This window comes from Aptenodytes patagonicus, chromosome Z, assembly GCF_965638725.1.
Source record: "Aptenodytes patagonicus chromosome Z, bAptPat1.pri.cur, whole genome shotgun sequence".
NCBI classification, from domain to species: domain Eukaryota; kingdom Metazoa; phylum Chordata; class Aves; order Sphenisciformes; family Spheniscidae; genus Aptenodytes; species Aptenodytes patagonicus.
The window spans coordinates 25,074,444-25,091,018 of NC_134982.1; the positions used below are offsets into that span (position 1 = coordinate 25,074,444).

The 16,575-nt window shown below is 40.6% G+C and overlaps 1 protein-coding gene across 2 annotated transcripts in view; it reads left to right on the top strand.

Annotated features, from left to right (window-relative positions):
* Positions 1–2,890: 2,890 nt before the first annotated feature.
* Positions 2,891–16,575, top strand: part of SREK1 (splicing regulatory glutamic acid and lysine rich protein 1) — a 42,459-nt gene continuing 28,774 nt past the window's right edge. Inside the window, exons 1-2 of one of the 2 annotated variants that reach the window (XM_076362904.1) lie at positions 2,891–3,105; positions 13,922–14,055. In XM_076362904.1, the coding sequence (XP_076219019.1) occupies positions 2,945–3,105; positions 13,922–14,055 (295 nt within the window). In that variant the 5' untranslated portion in view covers positions 2,891–2,944. Of the gene's footprint in view, positions 3,106–13,921; positions 14,056–16,575 lie in introns of those variants that run through there. The other variant, XM_076362905.1, reaches the window with a different exon arrangement.

A 16,575-nucleotide genomic window follows, 5' to 3' on the forward strand; every position in this document is an offset into this window, starting at 1 on the left:
GATGCATGGATGGTTTATCATTTATGACTTGCCTTCACAGTGCCTGAAAACTGTGCTCACCAGGGGACCCCTACGAATTGCAAAGACCCACTCAGTGTAATTTCTGAAGCAACTTCGAAGGAAACGGAAATAATTTTGACTACACAATGGTTGCTGATAAATCAGTTCTCTTCGAAGCATAGTTTGGACCTGTTCTTACATATTAAGACCAGGAATTTTTAAGTGGTAACTTTCCTCTTCCAGAAAAGTGTTAACGCATATTTTTGAGAATTTAATGCAGTGACTGTAAAGCTGTTCTCCCAAACACCCCATCAACTCTGGATAACTCTGCAATTGCAAAGGGCTTTCTGAAATCATGGCTAGAGTTCCAGGACTGGAGCTCAGTCAAAATCTACTGTGTGGATTGTCAGGAGGCTGATGTTGGGATCCCCAGCTGGGAGAAGTTGAAGGACTTCTGCACTGCAGGCATGGAATGCCTTGGTCTTTGCTAGTTAACCTGACAGCATTGCCCGTACAAGCAAGGTGAAGGTAAAATTAAATAACTTATTTACTGAACCTAAGTGCACCAATAGTTACTAAAATGTATAGACACAGGTGAGCAAAATTGAAAGGAAGTTCCTACATGTATTAATCCACTTGGATCACAGCTAAAGTTTTCTCTTGGCCTACAGCAACCTGTAAGACGATGTTAATGCAGGTCTGTTAACTGTCGATTAGAGACAAGCTGATGTTTGGGCACTGTTCGTGCATGGATTCCCCTTCTGCATGTCTATCCATTTTATTTAACTTTTTTTCTCAATAGCTCTGCTTTTTATTATAGGATAGGGAGTGGCTCTTAAACACTTTTAAATTTTGAACAGTTTGGCTAAAATAGTCATTGTTTGCTTCTGGTGTGAACCAAGGCTTTCGGCATCGGGGTTTTGGGTTTTTTTTTGCTATTCTTCTGAAATCCAAATTAATTTATTAGTATTATTTTCCAAGCTAATTTTGTCCTGTGGCAGGGACTGACAGGAACAAAACAGTGTTTTCCTTCTGTTTTGTTTTTGGGAAGCAGACCAGTAGCTCAGAATTTCAATTGTACTTAAAGGCTTTACCTGAAGGAGGGTATTCCAGTCAGTTCTCACGTCACAGAACTTTTCTATTTGCGAATTTTAGAGCTCATTTTTCTGGTACCCTCCAGTGAGAGATGCAAGGAGAAAGGACAAGAATGTTCAAAGCAGTAATAGCTTCTACACCACTGCTAACGGTCTTTGGATGAGACGTACTAGTCAAAACACAGGAAATCTTTATGTAATGTTCCTATAGATAGAATAATCATACCAGAGTTTAATTTTGCACAACATTTAACAAAAGATCTTGAATTCTCCACTTAAACTTCTCTAAACTTAGGCTAATTAAAAGCTACCAGGATGGCTGAAAGAAAGGACTTAACTTTGATCTTAAATCTTGTACTTTTGGAATATGGATTCAATTTAGAAAAAGAATGAGTGCATCAATTATAATTTTGAAATAAGTACTACCTGAAACATATGCATAGGCATTTTTAAATAAAATAAATCTCTGACCAATTGCTTGGAATTACTTAAAATTCTGTAACATATTAAGCATCGATAAAGGAAGCACTACCCAGACTTATCTATGGAGATTCCGCAACAACTGACCTACTTGCTCAGGGAAGGATCACAAATTTGCAATCTCCTTCAGCCCATAGCTTCAAAAATACTTCAGTCCCTTCTCAGTTCAGGTTTGAGGTATGGAGAGTCTTAAAAACTAAAACATTAATGTCCAAAACCTTAAATCTTTCAGTGCCAAGATGCACAGTTCTTTACCACTCAAGGAAGACTGCACTGAGATCCTTAACAGTGATCACCCACACGCATAGCACTCAAGTCTCATTTTCTCCAGTCAATTTAGTTTTTGAAGAGAACTTGAACTGTAACTCCAGGTAAAATCGATTTAATTTGGGATAGATTCCCAGTCAAGTTATAACAAAACCATTAACGACTTATTCCATTACAACCCCTTCCTGTTTAAACGTAGTTAGGGTGTTTTCAAGGGTTTATTCCCTAGGGTAATTAAACTGCCTCTTATTGAACATGACTACCGAAAGAGCATTTAAATGGGCAATCTATTTTTTCTTCCATTTCTTGTGGGCATACTTTAATTTGCTGGCAGACCGTTCAGTGGATTTCAAGCCAAACCAATTAATGGACCCAACCCTGCCCTGTTACAGGTGGGGTTTTGTGCCCAGACTCTTGGTACTCCGGGTTTAAATCGAGAATCCTTTCGCTTTGCTGAAGGGGAAGGAAACCAGTCAGAGAGATGCTCGGGCCGCGTCCGCGCGGGATCGGCCAGAGGCGCTCGCAGCCGCACCGTCCCTTCGCGCGGTGGAGCGATCCAACCGCCTCAGGCCCCCCGGCAGCGGCTGCCTGCGGCGCCCGGGCCGCCGGGCTCGCCTGCTCCGCTACGCGGGCGCCGGGGCTGCTGCTTCCCGCCCTCCCCCCGCCGGGCCCGCGGCCCGCTCCCCCGGCAGCCCGCGCCCGGGGCGGCTGGCCTGCGCGCCAAGGGAGGCCGGGCCGCGCGGGCGCGGCGCCGCACCCTTCCCAGGCGGGGCCGCGGCCCCGCGGGGGTCCCGCCCTGGCAACGGCGGCCCGGCCGGCTCCTTGGGAAGCCAGGATCTTCCTCTCGCGGCCGAGCTGGCAGAGCGGCCGCCGGAGGCCGGCCTGCGCGGGGCGGGGGCGCCTGCTCCCCCGGGAGCCGCAGCCGCCAGGTGACGAACGGCTGCCCGCCCAGAAACTCCTCCACGGAGCAGTCGAGTCCGCCGCTAGAGCGCCCGCGCGCGAGGACGCTCTGGCAGGCGCCGCGCGCTCCTCTCTGTCGTCAGGTCCGCCTCCCCGGCTGTGTGTGGCACCGCCGCGAGCGGAGCGGTCGTGCAGGCTCCGCCATGATGAACAGCGGAGGGATCGGGGTGCCGCTGGGCTTCCCCCTGGGCCCCACGTCTGTCATCCAGGTCACGAACCTGTCCTCGGCAGTGACCAGCGAGCAGATGCGGACTCTCTTCGGCTTCCTGGGAGATATCGAGGAGCTGCGCCTCTATCCCCCGGAGTAAGTGGGGCCTGCGCCGGCCTCCGGAGCGATAGAGACTTGGGAGGAGGAAGAGGCCTAGAGGGGCCGGGAGGGTGGAGGGAAGGGAAGAGGCAGAAGGCCCTACGTGCCATCTTGAGTGTGGGCACCGGAGCCTCCCGCACGCGCGGGGGGGGGGACGGGGGACGGGGGACGGACGGTCACGTGGTCCCACCCCTTTGTATGGCAGGAGCGGTAGGGAAAAGGAGCTTCGCCCGAGCTTAAGATGGCGGCCCCGGCCCGGAGGAGGGGAGCAGCCGCGGCATCTCCGGAGCGGCGGGTTTTGTGTTCTCGTGGTGGCGGCCAAGGGCTGCGGCCGCCCGCGGGGGGGGGTGTTGCTGGCACAGAGTCACAGCCAAAGGCCTGGCGAGAAGCGTGCTCCCAGCCTGCCCCAGAGCGTTACCCCGGCGCAGGTCTCTTCCCCCCTTTTCCCTGAAACCCCCCTTTCTGTGGCCCACCTTTCTTTTCGCTCGGACTGAGTGGAGGGGGGGCGGGCGAAAGAGCCCCAGGCCTGACCGCCTCCCGGCTGGCTGCCAGGCCGCGGTGCCCGGGCGGTGCGTGCCGGCGGCGCCAACTCTCTCTTGTTTTATTTTTCTTTTTTTTTTAAAAATTGTTCGAAGGGCTCTTTTTTGCGAGAAGGGGCCGCTCGAACAGAAGCCAAAATAGCTGTTGATAGAGGGACGGAACCTGCCCTGCCTTGTGCTCAGAAATGCCCCTGATAAGACGTGTGCGGTAAACGAAAGTTAATAACGGACATTACACGTTTCTCTAAATGGTAGCTGTTCCCATTATGTCAGCTGCGTGCGAGGGATGCACTCGGAAGGGAGATACTGAGGTTTGCAAAATAAAAACATTGTTTCTCTCAAGCAGATGATGATCAACAGAACAGAGGAGGAAAAGAAATATTTTTTCCTTAACGCATCTGTTGTACTAGGAAGTTAATGACAGATATGTCCTTTCAAACCGTTTATCTTTTATGAAAATTAAATAGGAATAGCAGAAAAGGGAGGGAGTCATTCATATGCAGATACTACAGCTTTAATACAAAAAATGTTCAGACTAATAAAATTTCGATTTTTAAAACTAAATAGCAAAAAAGTTGGTTTTTATCCATTTTTATATGTTACTACATCTGAGTACGTTTGAATGAGGACCATTCAGAAGAATTAAATACGGTTTAATATATATATATGAAGTATATGTAATAGGCATCCATTCATGTAGAGATATATTAAAACAGCCTTACTGAGTTTTAAAACTCTTCTGTAGATTTATGGTGATTTTTACACAGTTTTCTAGGGTTTTTACTTTGGACTTGTTCCACACTTGCTTCTTAATACACTGGAGTTTTCTCCTGACAGAATATATTTTTGTTATAGCTGTTGCTCGCTCTTTTCACTGTTATATAACAGATTTTAAGGCAAATAGATACTTTCTTGATATTCATATGCAAATAATGTTTGTGCCTATGTATAAAATTTTGCTAGTGTGTATATACATATAAAATATTAAAATCCAGTACCACAGTAGGGTTTGACTTGGAAATGTCAAGGTTATGATGCTGTAAACATCACTTCTAAATGATTAATTTAGTTTTCAGAGATAGGATGCAGGATTGTGATTACTTATTTTACTCTTGGTTTTATTTACAGTTTTTATGCATAACTTTTAGAAATATGGATTTCCTTGCCCAATAGTTATGGACATTTGGCCTGACTTTCAAATTATTACCTTGGAAAAAAATTCAAGTATTTACTCTGATGCCCTTCTTGTGAAACAAAAAGAAACATGCTTCCCATTGACTCTCTGAAAATATATTCGAATAATATTATGATGAATTCAGAAAATAGTGTTTCATTGACGAGTGCACGGGAAGCAAAGGTGTCCCAAGCAAAAAGATGCTACAATAGATGTCTGCAATTTGTTAAAATTATTTTCTGCTACTGTTTTTTCCTTAAGTATTTAATGATTTAAAGCCTAGATTTTTTAAAATCAATTCTTTCTATTAATTCAATTAAAAGGGAAATTTGCTTTTTACATTAGAATCAACATCACACAAAAAAATCATGTCATTTCTGTCTTAGCTTTAAAAACAATTCTGTAAGAAATCCAAACTTCCAATGTATTCTAGAGCATGAATTTTATTACCTTCATGGAACAGTGGAAACTCATTTTTCAGTCCAGTTTCTAGATTAAAAACATAATTCAGTAAGTTGAATTAGTGAACTACAGGTCTCATGGATATTGACTACTGAACAACAAATATTAATATGCTATTTTGAATTTATTTCATGCTGAGGAATAAAAGGAAGGTGACATAGTAGCTTTCAGTCATCTGAGAGTATTTGTGTTACCTAAGTTAAGTAAAAGCTTTCACTGAGATTGGGACCCCATTTGCTAGCCTTTGTACAGAAATACATAGTTAGAAAAATAAAGCCAACAGTTCTTGTTTCAAGAATAATATATGGTGTAATATTAGAAGAGTCTTATCCTAACTTTTTTAATAGATTAAGCAATGAGGTGAAATAAAGTTACATGTTGCACTGTGTAGAATTGCAACCTGTTTTCTCTTTAATTCTGTATTGCAAATATTCAGCTTACACACAAAATATTTTCACTTAGTGAAGCGTGAGTTTGCAGAGCAGAGTGAAGTTGTGTTCTCTTCTGCATGCATCATTTAATATATATAAAAAAAGGCCATTCATGTTAAGGAATTTACTGTAATATTTGTAATCCCATTGCCGGGCTTGTTTATTTCTAATGGATGTGAACTTCCAGTTCTGTTGATAATGCACAAGGGTAAACAATATATATACAGATGCATGTACATCTGTATGTACATGCATCTGTATATATATGTACATGTACATGCATCTGTGTATATATGTACATGCATACACACACTTCCCAAAGTGAATAAACTCCCTTTTCTCTATGATCTTTCCAAATAAAAGTATAAATTATCCCTCACCTCTTCCAAGTCAGTCATGTCTATCAGCCTTCTACTTTCCCCCTTAATCTGCTGAAGACTAATCCATAAAATCTGATTGTATCAAATTTTTTAATAACAAAACTACTTTTTTCAGTTGAAAGGAAATAGAATCATAGAATATCTCGAGTTGGAAGGGACCCACAAGGGTCATCCGAGTCCAACTCCCTGCTCCTTGCAGGACTACCTAAAACTAAACCACGTGACTAAGTATTGTCCAGATGCTCCTTGAACTCTGACAAGCTTGGTGCCATGACCACTTCCCTGGGGAGCCTGTCCCAGTGACTGACCACCCTCTCTGTGAAGAGCCTTTTCCTAATGCCCAGCCTGAACTGCCCCTGACACAGCTTCATTCCATGTCCTCATGTCCTATCGCTGGTCACCAGAGAGAGGAGATCAGCACCTCCCCCTCCACTGCCCGCCTTGCAGTAGGCTGCAATGAGGTCACCCCTCAGCCGTCTCTTCTCCAAGCTGAGCAAACCAAGTGACCTCAGCTGCTCCTCCTAAGTCTTGCCCTCGAGACCTTTCACCATCTTGGTCGCCCTCCTCTGGACACACTCTAATAGTTTGATGTCCTTCTTACATTGAGGTGCCCAAAACTGCACACAGTACTCGAGGTGGGGCCGCATCCGTGCAGTGTAGACTGGGACAATCACCTCCCTTGACCGGCTAGCGATGCTGTGCTTGATGCACCCCAGGACACGATTGACCCTTTTGGCTGCCAGGGCATGCCATTGACTCATACTCAACTTGCCATCAACCCAAACCCCCAGATCTCTTTCCGTGGGGCTGCCCTCCAGCCTCTCGTCCCCCAGATTGTACGAATAACCAGGATTACCCTGTCCCAGGTGGAGAATCTGGCACTTGCTCTTGTTAAATGTCATACGGTTGGTGATTGCCCAGCTCTCTAGTCTATCCAGATCTCCCTGTAAGGCCTCTCTACCCTTGAGGGAGTCCACAGCTCCTCCTAGTTTAGTGTCATCAACAAACAATGTACATTCGATTCCTGTATCCAGATCATTGAAGAGCACTGGCCTTAAAGCTGAGCCCTGGGGAACCCCACTGGTGATGGCTGCCAGCCTGATGTAACGCCATTTACTATACCTCTTTGAGCCCGACCTGTCAGCCAATTGCTCACCCAGCGTATTATGGACTTGTCTAGCTGTGTGCTGGACATTCTGTCCAGCAGGACACTGTGAGAGACAGTATCAAAGCTTTGCTAAAATCCAAACCCACCACACCTGCTGGCTTCCCTTGGTCACCTAGATGGCTGACCTTGTCATAAAAGGAAATGAAGTTAGTTAAGCAGGACTTTCCCCTCGTGAACCTGTGCTGGCTATGACCAATGACTGCATTGTCTCTCAAGTGTTTTTCAGTAACTCCCAGAATAACCTTCTCCATAATTTTACAAGGCACTGAAGTGAGACTGACAGGCCTGTGATTACCAGGGTCTTCCTTCTTACCCTTCTTGAAAATTGGGACAACATTTGCCAGCTTCCAGTCGATTGGGACCTCTCCAGACTCCCAAGACTGTTGAAAAATAATGGAGAGAGGTCCCGCGATGACATCGGCCAGCAATTTCAGTACTCTGGGATGAATCCCATCGGGCCCCATAGACATGTGCATCCAGCTGGAGCAGCAAGTCTTGAAGAAGTCTCATTCTGGTATTTGTGCATTAACTTGGTCAAGGACATGGACCATTTTGGAGCATTGCTCTTGGCAATTTAGTTTCTTTTTGAAATATTTTTTCCCATTCTTGGAAGATACAGCTTTGCATGTTAGCTTTGGATTTTTTTTCCTAATCCTCTGATATTTTGCTCTGTCAGAGCAATCCAAGAGGATTGTAGAAGTGGTGAATTTGATCAGGTGATCATTTCCACATTATAGGAAATTCCTTTGATAGCACTGTTCCAGTCTAATTCATTGTACAACACCCTACCACTGACTTGCATAAAAAAAGAGAAGATTTCTGACTTACTCTAGGGAGTGAGGATGATATCTCTGGCACCTATAGGTTTTGTGCTTCAGTGATTGTAGAGCAAAGTACAGGGCTATGCTATGGTTGTCTGAACTAGCATTATTAGAGAGGAGAGTTCCTTTTTACCCATTTTCTACGTTTTTCTTGTAATTAAGATGTACCTCAGTTTTATAGGACGCAGCAGAGAATTTCCTTAAAAAACTAAAAGGAGGTCTCAATTGCTGAATGTAATTAAATACAGATTATATTAAATAGAAAGCACGTTAATGTTAGAGTAGTTTACTTAAAGTTCTTCTAAACTTGCAAAATGTGGAGAGGAAGAGAGAAACCACCTCAGTTTTTTAACACGTTAAATAAAATGCAGGCTCTTTAAGATGACTCTCCAGTATTCGCAGCAACCTTCCTGAACCCAGTGACTTTTCCCAGCAATTAGTATCTTAAGACTGTGGTTTTGAAGTAGCAGTTTCTGTTAGGGTCCTTTGTTTTATATTACAAATTGATTGGGAGGACTTTTTTTATGAATGTTGAGTTAAATTATGCTATGCTTTTTGATAGTTCGTCACATCATGTTTTATCTTCATTGATCAAAGCCCTTCAGCTTCTTCAGACACTGCTAATCAGACATCCCTTTAAGAAGGATGGATTTCATACCTGCCATGTTCCTGAAAGGCTAGTTCTCCATGGGAAAGTTTCTGTCTTGTATATTAGAGGCTTTCACACTTCATGCAGATGGCAGTAAATGCTGCTTTATTATTACTGTTATGTTCCAAAGAGGCCTATGTGAACTGCGAGTAGTCCACCTTCAGATTCAGTGTTGAGGGCATTGGAAACTCTTGGCACTGAAGAAGTTATTTCCATATGGTCATCATCCTGATTTTAGCTACTTGTCAGTGAGGCTTCATTGGCACTGGAAGCAATATTTCTTTTAATTGAAAAATGATTGACATGAATCATCTTTTAGTGGGTCATAGATACTTGTTCCTGGTGGCCGTTGTTTGTATTTACTTATTTTCTTAGAAGAAAATTTCAAATTTGACTTGATTGTACAACTATATACTGTTCCGCTCTCTGGAACGATTTCCATTTCCAGTTAAACTTTAATCTAAAAATTGAAAGTACCTATTTGTGGACCCTGAATAACATCTATAAACAAGTGTAAGTTATATGGAGGTGGGAAAAGGGTTGGTTTGGGTTTTTTTAAGCCACTCATTTCACTCCTGATTTGTATTTGATTATCAGATCTTAAAGAGACCAGCAGAGTTTATTTTTTATCACGCTGCATCTGTCTGCTGTATTGGTTTAACCTTGGTCACTGGTGTGAAAAATTTGCACAAGAAACTTAGACTTCATGAGACTTTTAACCCTTTCCTTTTAAGACTTGTCTGTTAAAGACTGCCATAGGTGGCTTTCAATGCTCAAAGACCCCTTTTATTCCACTTCCTTACCAAGCCTTTTGGTGATCTTGTCTTCCCTGTCCCATAAACAGGGCTTTAACCTTGAGAAGAAGGATATTCAGAGACCGTTTGAGAATTTGCCTTTTTTTCCCCAACCAACTTTATATAAAAGATGCTCAGAAATGAAAGTAAGGGATGATTGTAAAATCCTTTCAGAAAATATGATTTCTATGATGTTTGGTTTCTTAATTTACTTGTATGTGTAGTATTCTTCCTTTCGCTCACATCTTGAGGAAAGCAGGATAACTGGATTGCAGGTTTCTAATTTTACCAAATGAGTTCTAGTTTCTTCCTGAAGCTAAAGACTTAAATATTGTAAAAAAAAGTTACAGGTGTATATGAAAATTACTTGGAAAATTATGGTTAGATAGGATGAAAAAGTCAGTAAGAACAGAAAGTAGTGCTATGACCACAGCCTGTGAAAGAGAATTAGTTATGTACTAAGTTGTTGCTACATCAGGGCCTCCATGTGGATTTGCCACTTCTGTGTAGAAGAGGGTGGCATTAGTAGGGCTTTGCTGTCAGTTACACTGATATTTTGTCACAAAGTCTGAGGAGAAACTCCTGAAGTTTTGAATACCTCTGTATGGTCCTGATTTGATTAGAGATCTGAATTCCCATGTTGGGAGTGGAGAATTGCTGTCACTGTTTAACAAGAGCTCCTCAGTTTGCCATTTGCAAAGCTTCCAGTGCTTACTGAGTTTTCTCAAGTGGAAATACACAGAGGCCATTAAGGAGGTACGAAGGAGGCCTCCTGCAAGCCCGCGTGTGCAAAAGGTCTCTGAGAAACCACACGTACGTGGTGATGCTGACATTTGAATATGCAAGAGCATGAGAGGGCATACTGTGTTCCCTGCTCTATAGAATACTCCGTGAAACTTTTGTCTCTTTGTTGTCTGTTGCTTTTAACAGCCTAAAGTTACTTACATTTAAATTTACAAAATGTGTTGTTCTAGAAAATATTAGTTTGGTACCTTTCTGTTGGCTGTTTAAATAGAGTTTTGTGAGAAGATGAAGTATGGCTTCTTTTTCTCACAGTTGTGGACAAGACCGAGACCAGCTTTTACAGATCACTTTCAGTTTGCAGTACAGTTGAAATCTGAAGCTGGTTTGCAGGGTGTGACAGGTCTTTTGCCTTGGGTATGTACTCCAGTATGCCAACGACTCATACAGCTTAGAGTTGTTTTTCGGTTTACTAGGAGACCAGTGATGTCTGTAATCAGATCCGTAGTCCCAGTCATGCTTTTGTGTTACGCTTGTCCCCTAGTTGAAGTCTGTGTTTCAGAGAAGCCTTCAAAATTATATTTGTAGTAATAAGCCTTCAAATGTGGCTGTAAGAGTATTTTTGAACAGTTAAATATTGAAAAGCTTTATTGAGCAACAATTGGATTTTTGCAGAATGAGTTGTTTGAAAACAGGGAGGCACAAACTGTCCCCGTTAGGTGTTGAAAGCCCTGCTGTGTAATACTGTTTGCTTCTGGATTGTGTGGAGTGGTCTTGGAGGCTAGAACACACACCTGTTTCTCAGACATTGTTATATCCTGCAGTGACTGCAGTATAGATGAGGCCTTTGAGATAACACACACACAGCCTTATTTAAATGTGATCTTCACCATTATTCCATAACATGTTATTTTGATAAGTTATTAATTTCTGTTGTTTCCTCCACCACCACCACTCTGAGAAAATCCGGACCCTTAGGGGAATGTTTTGTAGCCTTTTATTTGATTTTTCACTGTAGCTTTCTGAATAGGTCATTCTTATGAAATGTTGTGGTTGGTTGTTATTCTCTTGGGAGAGGGGTGTTACTGTCTCCCTACAAAGGAAAACAAAAATGGCAGAAATGTCTGAACACTATTTAGATATTTATTTACTTTTTGAGTTTTCTTGCTTTTCTAAAGAAACTGGATTATAGTAACCTTGAATCAGAGATGTAGGAGTTGCTTTTTTGCATTGGTGCTTTGTAACCCTAGAAGAACACTATGACTCTACCTCAATTCAGCCTCAGAAAAGGTTAGCAGAAAAAAAATGGAACAAAAGGAATTAAAACAGAATAGGACTTTTCTGTTTTAAGAAAGACTTCTTAAGAAGCCTGCTGGGTAGATTTAGGAGGCCCACTTTGTAAAAGGAGAGGACTCAATCACTGTGAAACATTTTAGAATTTTAGATCTTTTGGATCTTGATCATCTCCCTTGATGTAGATGTAGCATTGATGTGTTTTCGGTAGAGGTGAGATTATAGAGAATTTATCCGCCGTAACCTTCAGGAAACACTTTGTACCAAGACTTCTTTTTAGAGCCTTGTTTGCAGCAGTGTTCTGATGTTAATATTTTTTAACACACTTTCCGCATAGCTTTTGTGATTGAAATCCAGGAAATACAAGGGGGGAGAATATTATAAAAGATACACTTGTCAGAGCTGGCTCTATAGATGTTGAAATTTACAAGAATTATTTATGGGGCCTGAAACTGCCTGGAACAGAATTATGTTCTTGAGTTAGCAATGAAAACAAAAAAGAAAAAAAACAGGAGATGCTAGAAGTCTTCAACAGTCTCGACCACAGAATCTTCAGTGGAGGCTTCAGCCATTTGAGTTGTAACACTGGCATGTGTATTTAAAAACAAACAAACCCAAACAACAACAAAAAATCAAAACACCCTCTCCTCCCAACCCACACATACAGACCCACTTCCACCCTCCCCCCAACAAACCAAACCAAACCAAGAACCCCTGTGGGCATAAAAAAAAATCTTTGCATTGAGCGAAGTCTGGCATTTCAGAATATGTAAGATTAAATGTTGTATGCAAACATTTCTGCTGAGTACTGAGAAAGTCATAGCTCGTTGTCAGCTATGGTATTGGAAACTGTTCTGAACCAAGACCTTACAGGTGGCTCAGAAGCCATTCTATACAATTATTTCCTTCCTGAATGTGGAAACTTGAAACTGTGAAAACATTGGCCACTACAAACAAAATAAATGGGCAGAAGAAAGGTAGTCATCTTGCAGTGTTTTTCTAAATTCTATATGGTTGACTTTCATATTTATGTCTCTCCCACTCCCTGTTTATTGTTGCCTCCTCAGTGTATCTGTTTTCATAGAATTTTCCATCATAAGTGTTTCTGAAGGTGTCCAGCTCTCTAGGTATTTTACCTAGGTGTTAACATTTCTGGTAAACAGAAGCATATGAGTCTGCCTGCCTTAGACTAAGTTCATGGTTCATTTAAGCAATTAATATGATGAAATAATGTGTCTAAAACTTCTGAACTTGTATTTAAATACTAAAGTCTAGTTAATTCCATACAACAACTTTGGGAGTACCTGCTTGGAATTTGAGGGACTACAGGATGGGTTGGGCTAAGCTTGAACTGCGTCTGGTACTTCCAGAAAGTTGACAAGTGTTTCTGTTTCAGTTGAGGGAGCGTCAGGATGAAACAGTTTATGCAGCATATTTTCCATGAGTTATTGCTTTGCTAGAAGACAGATGGTCTTTTCAAATGGAAATTGCTGATGTTCCAGCAATATCCTATTGCATTCTTTCTTTGAAGATTTCACCTGTATTTCCTTCATATGAAGAAATAAACTGCTTGTATAAAGGTTACAAACCTTGACTAGGGAATACATTTTTTAAAGCAAACTTCTTTGGTTTTGATCAAGACTACGATGTTTACGTGTTGTGCTTTCTGGCATCTCTGTTGGTATACTTTCTAATGGAAAAGCAAATGGCAAATTTTCTTCCTTCTAGCCAAATAGTGAATTCCTCCTACTTGCTCCAGTGTTATCCCATACTACACTATGCCAGACTAAGGCAGATGATTACAACGATTTTTGTTACGTTAGTGAACTAAGACCTAACATTTGAAAGAACTCTCAAGAACTGCTTTTATCTTAATAAGAATAAATGAAACTGCTTTCATGAAGACCTAAGAAAAAGTGTCGGTTATTATGGGCTAATACCTGAAGGACTCACTGAAAAATGACTGGGCTTGTTGTTTGACTTCCCTAAACAAGGATTATTTGGAGGAAAAAAGATAAACTATAAATTATTTACTTGACAAATGTTTCAAATAAATACGCTACTTACGATAGTAATTTGGAATGTACTGGTCAATGTTGTTTAGCAAGATTATAAAAGAAAATTAGCCTTGTTAATTTGGGATTTTGGCTTCCTAGGTTTCCATTAAAAAGGAGGATGTGCTATGCTATGCTTTTTTCAGTGAAGTAGTAAGTAGGCAAATGAGTAAATTTCTATACTCTTGCCTTTTGGCAAACTTTTCCAGGAAGTCTAAAACCTTTTTTTTATTAAGGAGTAATAGTTAAAAATCCATGCATACAATTACTTAATGTGACTAATTGTTTTTTTCCTTTTATCTTGCAGCAACGCACCTCTTGCTTTTTCCTCCAAAGTATGTTATATTAAGTTTCGTGAAGCATCGAGTGTTGGTGTGGCCCAGCATCTAACTAACACGGTTTTTATTGACAGAGCTTTGATAGTTGTGCCCTGCGCAGAAGGTTGGTATTTTAGACGTTCTTCTGTAATGTTGTTCTTTGTTGTGTCTGCTAATTGTTTTAAGCTTTCCATGTAAGGAGGTGGTGCTCTGTTGTTATTTTATTTTATTTTATTGCTTTTTCAAAAAAAGCCTTGAAACAAAATTGAAAATTGAATTAAGAAACCCAATTGTATAGATTTAATTGAAAGTCAGCGTTAGAAAAAAGGTAGTTGATTTAAATTAGGATAATTCAATTTTCTATAGTTATTACATATTTTGAGGGAAAAGAAGGTAAAATAATTCCCTTCAATATGGTTTGCATTGGCAAGCTTATTCTCACACAGAGTTCTCACTGAAGTCAATGGAGCACTGAAAAGATGAGGCAATTTCCTGGCACTGATAACATTGCAGTTTGGATCTTAATGTATCACCTTTGGTGTGGTGTTTTGTTTTTTTTTAAGATACTGATTATTTTTCCTTTTTTTTTAGGCTGAATCCCATTTTTTTCTTGTAGACATGTGATATATATATTTGGCCATTTTACATTCATCTAATCTAAAATACTTAGCATTCATGGTGATAATTACTGTTTGAATATAAATATTTACCTGCTAGTTTAATTAAAAAAATTCAATTTCCCTTTCTTGTTACTGTGGAAAACATTACTTTGTGTGCCATAAAAAGGCTTTCTTATGTATACTGGTACTCCTTTTTGGTTTTAGATAGCTCTTTAAAAATGCAATGATCTGTACAGAATGCTTCGAATGTAACATATTTTTAAAATTCTTAATAAAATAAAATGCTTGGTGACTACTAAATTTACAAGTGTTCCCTTAACTAGCTTTGAGGCCATACTTTTACAGATGTGTTGAATACAAGGTAGTTAGTATTGTTAGTATAATATCCCAGATCTGAATACAGTTATATGAAGCACGGCCCTGTGGTAGGCGTATCGCTGGAGTTAGGCAGAGCCCCATTGACTTCATTGGGTTCATTGTGGAATTGAGCATCTGCCCATTTGGTTCTGGACTTTTTGCTTCTTTGGAGTGGAAACATTCCAGCTGGTGGAGTGAACCTAACTTCACTTTGAACACGGTAGCTGTTTTGCCATGAGCAACAATATTTAGAATGATTGAACCATAAGGAAGTCCAGAAATACCTCCTATTAACGTAACTTTTCTAACTGGAAGAGTCAGGTTTTGTTTCAGAAAATACTGTTGACTTTTTGGAGTTTGTTAATAGTGGTCCCAGAGTACCATTTTTTGGCATGTTTGCCACATCATGATTTGGATAGTATGAGATTAGTGCTGCTGTAGTAATGGTCTGGGATGTTCCTAGCAAACTCTGACAAGTCTCCAAAATTTCATAGACTCTGTAAGTACTTTCACTAAAAGCTGTATTGACCTACAATATACTGCTTATTCTTGTAGCCTTCTTAATAGGGGCATATGGCACATATATTTGTCTTTGTGAAGCCTAGATTTTTAGTTGCTTTTATGCCTTGTTTTCAGGGCATTTTGGTTTTATTTTTTGAACTTGTTCTTAAACCACAAAGAGGATATTGCTGAATCCACTTGAAGCTCTCTAGAGGCTAATGGGACCAGAGTCCTTATTATTGAAAAATTGCCCCTAAATAATTGACTACAAATTAATGAGGATCTTAGTTTTACGTTTCATTGGAAAGACCTTAACACTGGTTCAGTATTGCCAGAGAGGGAAGATTGCCGCCTAATGAATGAACAACACTTCCTGGTGTTTTTCTTGTGATGAGATCACTGCCTGACGTGATATGGCAACAGGCAGGTAAAGCTATGTTTTCCTGTGTCTCTTGATGGTAGACAATGAATGGAAGGAGAATAAAATCAAAGTTCTGACACATGTTGTTCCAACCCCATTTGTAGCTGACTTATTAGGCATTTCTGAGAAAACATATTACAGAAAAATTGTCACTGTTCAAAATCATTCTGGACCCCACAGAGGTTTATGCCTAATTAGGTGAACAAGTGATTGGGCTGTGAGGTCAAATTTTTTTTAATGTCAGAATGCTGTTCCATGTAACACTCTTTTAACAGAATCACTAATTTTAATTTACAAAGATGTGAATTTATATAGGTTTAACTTTCTGAGGAATTGACTGGGTGGAATAAGTATGGCTTTGGAGACCACAGCGCAAGATTTTTGATTCACAGTGTATCATATGATGCATTGTTAATGGATTCAGTGGAGTGTATCACAGGCTTTAAAAGTAGTGATGGCTATATTCTACTGGGAGGTAAAATTACATCGTTGGCCAATGGTGCCAGTAATAAACCATTTCATGCGCCGAATCAAACATAGAGGAGAGGTAAAATGGAAACTGAAGACTCGGTTTTAAAAAACAGAATAAAATCTGAAATTTGGAGTGTATTTAAACAGTGGTAAACCAAGCAAGTATGAGGAGGGAATCACTACACAATGAAAACAGTGTTAATTTTGTGACATTTAATAAACAATTTAACAAAAATGTAATTGTAAATGAAGTAACGTTATTAAGCTGTCAAAA